The 12,608-nt window shown below is 38.7% G+C and overlaps 1 protein-coding gene across 4 annotated transcripts in view; it reads left to right on the plus strand.

Annotated features, from left to right (window-relative positions):
- Positions 1-12,608, plus strand: part of CCAR1 (cell division cycle and apoptosis regulator 1) — a 309,834-nt gene that overhangs the window by 203,790 nt on the left and 93,436 nt on the right. For all 4 annotated transcript variants that reach the window (XM_033940771.1, XM_033940773.1, XM_033940772.1 and 1 more), the window contains one exon: positions 8,591-8,782. In XM_033940771.1, coding sequence (XP_033796662.1) covers positions 8,591-8,782 — 192 coding nt within the window. The remainder of the gene's footprint in view (positions 1-8,590; positions 8,783-12,608) is intronic.

A 12,608-nucleotide genomic window follows, 5' to 3' on the forward strand; every position in this document is an offset into this window, starting at 1 on the left:
TTATAAGAGAGTCAAAAGAGAGCTGACAAGAAAACAGACCACACAGAGATTGGCTAGAGTCAGTGGATCCTGAGAGGAACAACTGTGTCAAATTTAAAGCCCTCTGAACATAAGAACATAAGCAATGCCTTCGCTGGGTCAGACCTGAGGTCCATCGTGCACAGCAGTCCGCACACGTGGCGGCCCAACAGGTCCAGGACCTGTGCAGTAATCTTCTATCTATACCCCTCTATCCCCTTTTCCAGCAGGAAATTGTCCAATCCTTTCTTGAATCCCAGTACCGTACTCTGCCCTATTACGCCCTCTGGAAGCGCATTCCAGGTGTCCACCACACGTTTGGTAAAGAAGAACTTCCTAGCATAAGTAGTTCTTCAGCAGGGATGCAAATCTTGGATAAAATGGCTCCAAATGTATATCACAAGGAAAGGGCTAAATAGTGAAAAGCTTTATTTCTTATTGATTGTTGCTGGAATCCAAGGGCACAGGTCGTCAAGAGAGTAAAGAGTTCTATTATAGATAAATATCAGCTTAAATGGGCAAAGTCCTCCATTAGATAACTAGGGAGTTGATTAACGTCCAGTTTAGGGAGTATATATGAAATAAACTTTGGCCAGTTATAAATAAGTTACTTTCTGAGAGATAATTGAGAGGAGTGAGTGAGAACTATAAAAATGATGGTGCTCCTTAGTTACCTTTTATTTTCTGGTACCTTGAGCAGTATTCCAGGCTAGAAGATCTTCTGATATGTCAGAAATTCATGACTTCACCAGTTGGGAGGACAATTTTATGGAAAAGGAAATAGAGGGGAAAGTAAAAAATATTGCTAAGCATCATAATTAAGGACCATTCTTGAGTGTAGGGCATTAAAACATACCTAGAAGGATTATAGCGCTATTTATTCCTTCTACATTCTTATTCTCACGAAATTGGCTTTCATATTTGGTTTGTTATTATCAGAGACTCCTGATGCAGACGTTTTAGCTGAAACATGTTGGGTGTAGAGTCCATGACTTGTTAGATGTTTTTATGATTGATCGACTGGTCCTTGCATGTACTGTACTATTGGCTGCTGATAAAATGGGTTTTGAAGACCAGGCCCATTCTGCTCTTCCATTGGATTCTGCTGTCTCTCCAGATCCTCTCCAGTCCAGAGTCTTCTTTCTGACCATTTATTGGCTCTCTAGGTCTTCAGCAGCCTCCATCCCAGCTGGTCCCTCTGCTGGACGCTCCTCAGAACTCTGGCCAATGCTCCCAGGGTCTGCTGGTCTCTCTGCTGGTTGCCACCAGCCCTGCCAGTCTCTCCGCTGGACAGCTGTCAGTCCTTTCCCCTCATCCTTGTACTCTTCTAGTTTCTCTGTTGCTCAGTCATCTTATCCTGCACAAATTCACTGAGGGCTCTCCCAGCCCCTAAGTCATCTTATTGCAGATGCACGCACTGAGGACTCTCCTTGTGGGGCCACCGCCAGTGCCTCACTCCCTGATCTCTTGGGTCCCTACTGCCTGGATCCTTCTTCACCAGTCCCACTGCCAGTCGTCATTCCTGAGCCACTTCCTTGACTCCAGGCTCTACCAGACCCTCCATCTGCTACTACTACTATTAATTATTTCTATAGCGCTACGAGACATATGCAGTGCTGTACAGAGTCGCAAAGAAGAAAACAGTCCCTGCTCAAAAGAGCTTACAATCTAAACAGCCAAGACAGACAAACAGGATGTCATGGAACAGTTAAGGGGAACAGTTAATCAGCTGGCTGGGATGGTGGGCAGAGGAGTAGGGTTAAGGATTGAAGGCTATATCAAAAAGGTGGGTTTTCAGTCTGCTTTTAAACAATATAAGAGAAGGGGCTTGCGGACAAACTCAGGTAATTTATTCCAGGCATAGGGGGGAGCTAGATGAAAGGAATGAAGTCTGGAAGATTAACAAGACTGATGGAAAGAACTTGCTTTATTATATAAAAAAAAAGGGGGGGGGGTACATTGTTCATTTACAAAAAAACTGAATATGAGTGGCTTGACTGTCACCTGCTTTTCCTCTGGTTCTGTAGGCAGTTCTAGGTCGAATGTCTGAGTGTGACATGTGAATATTGAAGGAGACGAGTTCAGAAAAGCTTGGGATAAACACAGAGGATCTCTAATCAGAAAATAATGGTATATATTGAACTAAGGCCAGTACTGGGCAGACTTGCACGGTCAGTGTCCCATATATGGCTGAGTGGAAGATGGGCTGGGTAGGGCTTTGACGGCTGGGATGGTTTAGATAGGCTGGAGGGAGCTTTGACAGAGACTCCAGCCAGAGCTCTGGGTTTCTGGCCCAGAAATATCTTAAGATAAAGGACAATTTAAATCGGTAATTGTATAGAGAGTTTACGGTTGTGCAGACTGCATGGAACATTTGGGTCTTTATCTGCTGTCATTTACTACGTTAGTATGGAAGAGAACAGGCTGAGAGATACACTTAGGCTGCCCCACGTGTCCATACCCAGATTTCATAAGTAAGCATTGTTTTACTGGGACAAACCAAAGGTCCTTCAAGCCCACTTTCCTCTTTCCAACAATGATTAATTAATCCAGGCCACAGAATATATGTGATGCTGTAAGGAGTAAGTAGTGATTCTTTATCCCAGGACAAGCAGGCAGCATATTCTCATGTGGGTGAAGTCATGCACAGATCCCTGGTACGGACAGCTACTAAAGTGTACATGCACTTTAAGAACTTTAGAAAGTTTGTGACTGGATGGTGACTCCTAATGTGGAACCTTGCATCATGAAGCTAGACTTGGGTTCCTCTTTCCTACCTGTATTGGTTTGCATACCTAATTTTTAAAGTGTTCTTGCAATCTCACAACCTTCTTGTGTTTTAACAACTTCAAATAATTATCATTGGCAGATTTGATCAATGTGAAAAAGCAGTGGTCCAAACAGCTCTCAGACACCCCACTTTCTACCCTTTGCCCACTGAGATTATGATCATGTAATCATCCTCATTGAAATGTTGGGAATAAAGGGATGGTTGAAAGGAAAAGGTACTCTCTATCTAGCTTTGAAACTGAATGATCAACTGATGTTAGGGTAGAACTTGGTCAATGGCTGGGATGGCCGAGTTACACGGATTTTGATGGAGGTGTATGTGGAATGGTTAATAAAAATGGATCCTGGTTAATTTTATATCTTGGAATGTGGGGGGAATTAATTCTCCCATCAAACATACAAAAATTTTGCAACAAGTACAATGTCGCAAAGTGGACGTGGCCTTTCTCCAAGAGACTCATTTAAATGATATTGAACATATGAAATTGAAGCAATGGTGGGTTGGAGAATGTGTGGCAGCTTCTGCACAAAGTAAACACAGAGGAGTAGCGATTTTGTTTTGTAGGGGTTTAGTGGATAATTTACAAATATTGAGTAAAGGTAGAGAGGGATGATATGTACTCTGTCAGAGGGTTATAGCGCAACAGAATTTTGTTTTTTGCTGTGTATATGCTTACATTACATTACATTAGTGATTTCTATTCCGCTTGTGCCTTGCGGTTCTAAGCGGATTACATTTGAAGATGGCTGGTCATTTCCAGGCGATGACAATACAATTATATGTATAACTTTACAAACTTTGCATATCTAACTTTACATAACTTTTCTTACATAACTTTACATAACTTTGCGTGGAGTTACTTTGTGTTACTTTACATTATCCTTACCGTGCTTGCTTAATTTGCATTAAGTTTACATAATTTATCTTACAAAATTTATCTTACATAACTTTACACGACTTTACTTAGAGTTAATTTATGTTATTTTACCTTATTATTCCAGTACATTGCATAACTTACATTACATGATATTACAAAGCATAGCCTTATGTTATATTACAACGCATAACCTTATGTTACATTACATAATATTACAAAGCCTAATCTTATGTTACCAAAAAAATCGTCTGTTCCTAGGTTGTAATATCTGATTTTTCGGTATTTGGGGAAACTGTGTTTCTAGGTATGATTTGGCATTTCGCCCGATGCAACTAGATTGGATGTTGCCTATGGGGACGAAATTGCAGTTGGTTGTGAGTTGCAGGAGGTTATGAAGGGAGAGAAGATGTTAGTGATCCAGGTTTTTTTGTCAACTTAACCCGATTATTACTACCTTTTGCTCAGGTCTTTTTAATTATTGGGGGAGACTTTAATGCTGTACATGATTCTAATTTGGATTGCACGGGGCCAAGGGGTACTATGCGTCGAATAGGGGAAAGGGAGATACAAAAATTTAGTGAAAATTTAGAATTAATAGATTCTTGGAGGGTTTTACATGGAATTGAGAGGGATTATACCCATGTATCTCAAGCACATGGTACACAATCTCATATTGGTTACATTTGGGTAACGGATTCGTTGTTTCGGAATTTGGTACAAACTGATATAGGTTCTTATACAATTTCGGATCATGCATGGGTATATGTGAGATGGCAGAATGGTAGGGGGTCTCAAAGGAGGTGGCGATGGGTGTTCCCGCTAGCATTATATAGGGACAAAAAATATAGAGAACGATTATTGAGTACATGGGTAGATTATAAGAGGCATAATGCTCATGCAGAGGCATTTTGGGAAGCTGCAAAGGCGGTGTTAAGAGGAAAGCTCGGGATAGGGAAATTTTGCGTTTGGAGAGGGATATTGTAAAGGTTAGGAAGAAATATGGGCACTCGGGTGACTCAATGCTTAAACAAAGAGTTGATGGAATACCAAATAACTCTAAATTCCCTTCTACATCAGCGAGCACATAAGGAAATAAAGGGGGAAAACTATTAACCCGTTTGGTTTCATCTAAATTGGGTCCCAATAGGGTTAGAGCTTTAATAAATGAACAAGGAAAACGAGTTATAACTGATTCGGAAATAGGAGATATTTTTTTTCGTTATTACAAGTCTCTTTATGGCCCTCCATCAGAAAGGGGTTTATTAACAAATTCATATTTAGATGAGATAAAAGTGCCATGTATTTCTGAAAGTGATAGGAAGCGTCTGAATGAGCAAATTACTTCAGAAGAAGTGTACTGGGCAATTGGGAGTAGTCCTCTGCTGAAGGCGCCAGGTGAGGATGGCATGCGAATAGAGTTTTATAAACTCCTAAAAGAAGAAATTATCAATCCTCTTGCAAGGATGTTTAACATTATGGTTGGTGCAGAGGCTTTGTCTGATGGTATGAATATGGCACGAATTTTGGTATTGCCTAAGCCGAATAAAGACCCTGAAAAAGCGGAATCATATCGGCCCATTTCTTTATTAAATACGGAAGCTAAATTGTTAGCTAAAATTATGGCAAATAAGATGGCTTCTGTTTTGCCCTCCCTCATTCATGATGTCCAAGTGGGATTTGTGAAGGGAAGAAGAATTGCTAAAAATATGAGAAAATTATTGATATCTTTGGAACAGAGGACGATGTATAATTTATCTTCGGTGCTGGTCAGTTTTGATGCTGAAAAAGCATTTGACAGGGTACGATGGGATTTCTTATATGATACATTGAAAGTGTATGGATTTGATGGGTTTTTTTTGTATCTGCGGTCCGTGCTTTGTATGCACATCCACAAGCTAAATTGGTGTTAAAAGATTTTGAAACTGAAAAGTTTTCTATCTATAGGGGAGTGAGACAGGGATGTCCGTTATTTCCGCTATTATTTATGCTTACTTTGGACCCCTTTATTAGGGATATATATGCAATGTCATCTATACAAGGGATTGATATTGGAAACACAACTTTTAAACTTTTGACTTTTGCAGATGATATTTTAGTACATCTCACAGACCCATTGTCTTCTTTATCGTCTTTATTGGAATTGATTAAAGAATATGGTGATTATACAGGTTTCCGTATAAATTTTGGTAAATCTGAGGCACTTGCATCCTCTGTTGCAGTAAAGGCTTTATGGGGGTCAGAATTTCCATTGACTTGGGCACAAGGGCAATTTATGTATTTGGGGACAGTAATGTCTATGTCTACTTCTCAATTATATCGTTTTAATGTGGATAGGCTTCAACGGAATATGGAGATTTTGTTAGATACCTGGCAGGGGTTGCCCCTTTCTTTAATGGGTCGCATCTGCTTGGTTAAGTTATTTATCTTTCCTAAATGGTTGTATATATTACAAACTTTACCATTATGTTTACTCAAGAGGTATTTAAAGATCTTTTATAAAAAAAATTACTCATTTCTGTTGGGCTGCTAAGAAACCTAAATTAAAGATGACATATTTGCTAGGTAATTGGAATAGAGGGGGTTGGGCTTGCCGTTTATGCAGATTTATAATTATGCGTGTTTACTTCGTCATTTGGATGATTGGGTAAATATGACAAGCATCTATACTCCACTTCAGATGGAACAGGAGATTTTTAGCTCCTTATGATATATTTGCGTTACTACATAGTGCACGAAATGCGTTACCATCTTTTATTCGTTCAAGTGTTGTATTTAATACTTTACAGACGGTATGGCGTTGGTTTGTGCAATTATTGGGAGGAAATCCAATGGTTACTGATCTCTTGCCTTTGCAGGGTAATCCGGCTTTTCTTCCGGGTAGGGAATATAGATTATGGGGTTCAAGAGGAATTTTAAGATTGGAACACATACTGGGAAATGAGGGGGAACTATTGAATCGTACTGAATTAATGGCTAAGGTGGGAGAAACTTGGGGAGCGCAGTTTGCATGCATACAAGTGGAACATTATGTGAGATCTCTTGACAGAGTGCAGTTGGGTATGCATTTGGGTGTTAGATTGAGAGAGTTCTTTGCTCAGGAGGAGCAAAATTACAACCAGACAAGAACTATCAGAAAATTACAACCAGACAAGAACTATCAGAAAATTAGGGATAAATGGGAGAATGAATTACAACTTAATTTGAGACAGTGGGATGTTGCCCGTACTTTAAGAGTGACACCTGGGGTGACATCTTGTTCATGGTTAAGAGAAATATATTATAGGGTTACATTACGTGCCTATTACACACAAACGCAATTGTTTTATAGTGGAGCCTGCTGCAATTCCCAGCAGGCTACTTTGACTGTGACCTTACGAATAGCAAAAACCAAAAGTCTTAAAAACTTAATGAGGTAATGGAGAGATCTGACTCCCTCGCTGTTGCATACATGTGATAACCCAGAGCAGGAGAGGAGTCCAAGAGCACTCTATGATGGAAACTCAACGGAACCTTATTTTGAGTCCACAAGGTGAAAAGAAATCCCAACTCCTCCTGGACATCTTTGCTCAGAACTGTCCAATCAAGACTCCGGACATAGTTGCAAAGTTTCAGGTAAGGAGATATATCCTGTGGAGAGAGAAAGAATGCCCGTTGCAAGTCTGAGAAAGATAGCATCTTGCCTTCTTCCGTGAGCACATGAAAAAGATACTGGATGCCCTTCTGTGCCCAACGCCAAAAATCTGGCAAGGAGGTGCCCACCGGAAATTGTGGATTTCATCTTTAGCTGAAAAGTGGAGGTGGCGGAGAGTCCATCTCCATGCAGAAACAGCTGTTGGAAGCAGGTGCGACAATGTAGCAACAGGTGGGGGCCGCAGGCCAGGAAAGAATTTAAAACTATGTTATTCAAGAAATTTGTCAATTGATCTAACTAAACCTTTCTGACTCCCCAGATCCTAGTGCATTTTCCAACTATCAACCTTTTAATCTCCCTGGAAATGCCCAGACCAATTCTTTTTGTATTCCGCCTAGAACTGAATGGTATTGGCGGGATAGAAGACACCAATGTAATGTAATATAATGTATTAGGAGAGATATTGAGGGGCAGCAGAATGAACACACTTGTAGGTTAGCAATTGGAGCTTGAACTGTATTCGATGGATAGGGAGCCAGTGAAGTGACTTAAGAGTGACTTGAGTGTAGCAAGGTTGGTAGAAGAAGGGAACTTCACCCTGTCACAATTCCCCATGTTTAACCATTTTTTTCTCCTTCTAATCACTTGTGTATATTTAGTCCATCTTGTGAAGCACTGTGTCCATTGTTAGGTTGCGTTTTCCCCAATGTTTGCTTTGCTGGACATATTTAATGCTTTATGTTGTACCACTGCCCTAGTTCAGAGCATAATAATTCTCAGTGGCGCTTGATTTATTTTTCATTTATCAGGAGTTGCAGAAGTCTAGGATTAGGCTACTATTTGGATGGCTAACATCTTTATCTCTTACCTTGGTTCATCTTTTTAAATAATAGACATTTAAGATTTTTAGTTCTGTGTGTGAGACCCTGGACAATCCTGGAATTTTAGTAAGTGATCTTTGAATGCTCTTTTGGAAACTGTGACCTCCAGGTTATGGTGAAGTTTGTGTCTCAAGAACAAGGATATTAAACTTGTCCAGGGCAAGCAGAAACCAACTGGTGAGTAGAGGATTGTCAGAACTGAAGCACATGTGCAGATGAGACCTGTACAATGCTTGCTTGAACCACTCAAGCTGCCAAGAATTCAGTTCCTGGTGAGTGCTAGGATGCAACATGGAAGTGTAGTATGTTTGAAGGTAAAAATAGGTTTCTTGCAAATCACACCTGTGTATCAAGTAAAAGTGACTTTGAACAGCTAGTTTCTGGTTTTTCAGGAGGAAGAAAAGAAACGACTGGAGGAAGCAGAACGTCAGCGGCGTGATAGACACTATGCATTACCAGATGAACCAGCAATCATTGTCCATCCCAACTGGACTGCCAAGAATGGAAAGTTTGACTGCAGCATCATGTCACTGAGTGTACTCCTGGATTATAGGCTTGAGGACAACAAGGAGCATTCATTTGAGGTACAGTCTGACATTTCTCTGTGAAGAAAACAGTAATACCAGTAGGCAGAGAAATATTCAAATACTGCAGAAAGCACAACATATAAGGTAAAATGTATAAACACATACTTCTTGGGTTATATTTAAATTATATTAATGCAGTGTTTTCCAAGTCGGTCCTGGAGTAATAATAATAATAACTTTATTCTTTTATACCGCCATAACCAAAAGTTCTAGGCGGTTTACACTAAAAAGAGCTGGACAATCAGCGAAATACAATAATACAGTAAAAAAATACAAATATTTGTAAAATAGAATTTCAATATTAAAACTCAGTAATAAACTTATCGAACAAAGTGGTCTTAATTAATTTCTGAAAACTGCAATAGGATAACATAGCTTGCTGAATACATTTACCTAACCAAAATTGTTGCCTACCAGCTATCTACACCCATTAATTTTTGGATAAGCAAATAAGTAGAAGTTTCTAGTTTTTCTTGATGGTCTATGCAACACAAAATGAGGAAAAAGGTAAGCTGGAGACAATCCCAATATCAGCTTAAAGCAGTAAATGATAATATGGACTAATATAGTCGTTCTTTTTTAAACCAAAAATCAATTGAACTGCTGTATTCTGAACTATCCTTAATTTCCTTAGAATTTTTTGGGGTGCTCCTCAATAGAAGATGTTACAATAGTCTAAAATAGATAAAACTAATGCCTTAATTTCCACAATGTAAAAAAAGCATTTTTGTACCACTAAGTTCGTGTGTTCTGCTAGTGTTAAATGTCGGTCTAATGTGACTCCCAGAATTTTGATAGATTTAATAATCGGGTAGTCATGACCATTAAGATGAAGCAATGAGTTTATTATTTTGTCGTTGGGACTAGTCAAGAAAAATTTGGTCTTTTCCATATTGAATTTCAGTTTGAAATTAATTGTCCACTGTTCTATCTGAGTCATAATAGAAGATATCTGGTTTAAAATTTCAGTGGTAAAATTATTTAGAGGGATTAAAATTAGCCCCTTGCCAGACAGGTATTCAGGATGAATATGTATGAGATTGATGATTTTCTCCATTGTATGCACATTTCTTTTGAGCATGTTCATTTTGGATAAACTGAAACTTGACTGGCAAGGGGGTACTCCAGGACTGACTTGGGAAGCTATATTAATGGAATGTTTTACTGCGCTGTAAGCTACTTTGGGCAGTCCTATGGTATGTAAAGGTAGGATAGACGTATAAAATTAAAATAAATAAACTTTACAACTGTATAACCTTAAAATGTGTAACAATATTTGTTTAAATTATTTAAATATTTATAAAAGTTATTACTGTACATCATAAATTAACCTAAGTAGAGAAATAGTTGCTGGAATTTAATACTTTAGTATATTGTATAGTTTTATTAAAACTTTTCTTCAGAGAAGAAAAAAGGCACACTAATGTGTGATGTCATTCATTAGTGATAGCATAGACTTCACTGTCCTAGAACTCAGGAAGACTTTCCTGTACAGCGAGATGTTTAACCCTTTGGTCTCTTTTTGCCTGAACTTACATCCAGGGATTGATCCTGTTTTCTCTCTCTTTTTGTGTGCGATCTCTCCATGCTTGCTTTCTACTTTTCCTTATTCATTTTGCCTTTGCTTTTCTTCCTTCTTCTTTGCTGTCTCACAAAAGTAAAAAAAAAAAAATTGAGGTGAGTCTCTTAAACACCATAGTAATCTTCAACCCTGGCTGCAAAAACTGCATGATTTCAGTCAGTCATTAATGGGGCCCATATGATGTTCCTAACTCTTTAATTCGATTTATCATCCCCTAAGACTAAGTTTAGAGCTGTAACAATGGAGGCTCTATGATCACTAGTACCTGATGTGCCACTATTCTGGAATCTAATAGGAAAGGAAGAATTCCACAAGAAGCATTCATCAGAAAAGTCCCTGAAAGCAAGGATAAAAGAGGAATCTTTCTTCCCATAAGAACAATTCTCGCTCTTAGGAGATTGAAAGGTTATTCCTTTTTCTGCAGAATGAGTTCACAAGCCTACAGCTTCTAGTGCAAAAGACATATGAAGCATCCTCTACATTTTTCAACTCCACCTCCTGCACTACTGTGCTGCAGCTCTTCTACTTGTGAGTTGGAAGGTGGGTGTCTTTTTTGCCAAAGATGGTTTCTGCTTTCCATGTAAATCATGAAATACAACTGCCCGCATTCCCTGCCACGCGTTTGAGGAAAAAGGACAAAATTTTGGTGTTGCTGGATATTAGGAGAATTATTTTCAGTTACCTTGAGGTGATGAATGATTTTCATCTCTTAGATCAATTTTTTTGTTCTAATGAGTCCTAGCTGCCTGGGAAAGCTGGCTTCTAAGGCTTCCATTTCAAGATGGATTTGCATGGCTATTTCTTCAGCGTACATTGGGTGTATTAAGCAACCAACGATTTCTTTGAAAGCACACTGTACGAGGAGCATGGCTTCTTCATGGGCAGAGTCCCAGGCAGTTCTGCCCAAGGAGATTTGTAGGCAACCAGGTCCATCCCTCCCCTCCTTGCTTACTCTAAATTTTACAAGTTGGATGTGGCAGCACGACTGGATGCCACCTTTGAGCCTTGGTGCTTACGGCAGGCTCATCTGCCCCATCCTAGACTTGGGGAACTGCTTTGATACGTCCCACTGGTTCAAGGCTCATATGTCTTTTGCACTAGAAGGGAAGATTAGGTTCTTACCTCGATAATATTCTTTCTAGTAGAAAGGCATATGAGTCATGAAGGCCCACCCTGTCATATGTCATTTATCCTGCTTAGTGTCTCAAGACATGATTTTATTTCCAGATGTTTGGTTTTCTCCTGTCAGACAGGTCTGAAGATTGATGACTTAATTCTCTGTTCTAAAGCAACATGAAAGAGATTGTAAGAACTAAGTCTTCATAAAAAAAATTTTTTTCTTTTCTCTTTAATACCTCTCCTAAAGTTGTTCTTCCCTAACTGTTATTTTATTTTTAATTGTTTATTTTAAATCAAATGTAATTTAACCTTTCATTCCTTACGTATCTTTAATGTAACTATAGATAAAACTGTATGTTTATGGTTTTAAACTGTTTTATTTGTCCCCCCAAATTATTATTGTTTTACGCATTGAAAATACTTGATATTTCGTTTAAATCAAAATCTCAATAAACTTGAAACTTGATACATAAATGTTAGTACTGGTTGCATTCAGGTGGGTGGCTTGTTCCTTCCACATAGTTTTAGGTTATGTTCCTATTAACGTTGATTTGTTTAATTGTAATCATAGCAGAGCAGAATTGACTTTCTCAGTGAGGTCCCCATACCCCTCCTGGTTATTTCTCCTCTTATTGTGGTTGTCAACTGCTTTGGGGCAAACTGAGAAACTACTACACAGCCCAGTGATGCAGGAGGCAGGGCCAAAAATTGTAGATGATGCCTTCTACACAACTTGCAATTAGAGATAAATAACCTTCTGGTTCAAGGCTCATATGCCTTTTTTGAGGAAAAAAAGATTATCGAGGTAAGATCCTTATCTTCCCTTCTACCGTGTTTCCCCGAAAATAAGACAAGTTCAAGTTTCAAGTTTAATAAATTTTGATTTTACGCAATATCCAATATTTCAATGCGAATTACATAATTCTAATATACAATAAAAGGCAGGGATGACAAATACAAATGAGACAAAATAATACATACTAATCATTATGTTCTATTAATACAAACTGGAACAAATAGGTAAAGGGTAGAAATACGATTTATACAATTTATTAAAGAAAAAAACAACAACCATTTAAGATTTGCACACAAGGATAGGGTCATTTGAGAAAGAATATAAAA

Source organism: Geotrypetes seraphini, chromosome 4 (genome assembly GCF_902459505.1).
Source record: "Geotrypetes seraphini chromosome 4, aGeoSer1.1, whole genome shotgun sequence".
Classification (NCBI taxonomy): Eukaryota; Metazoa; Chordata; class Amphibia; order Gymnophiona; family Dermophiidae; genus Geotrypetes; species Geotrypetes seraphini.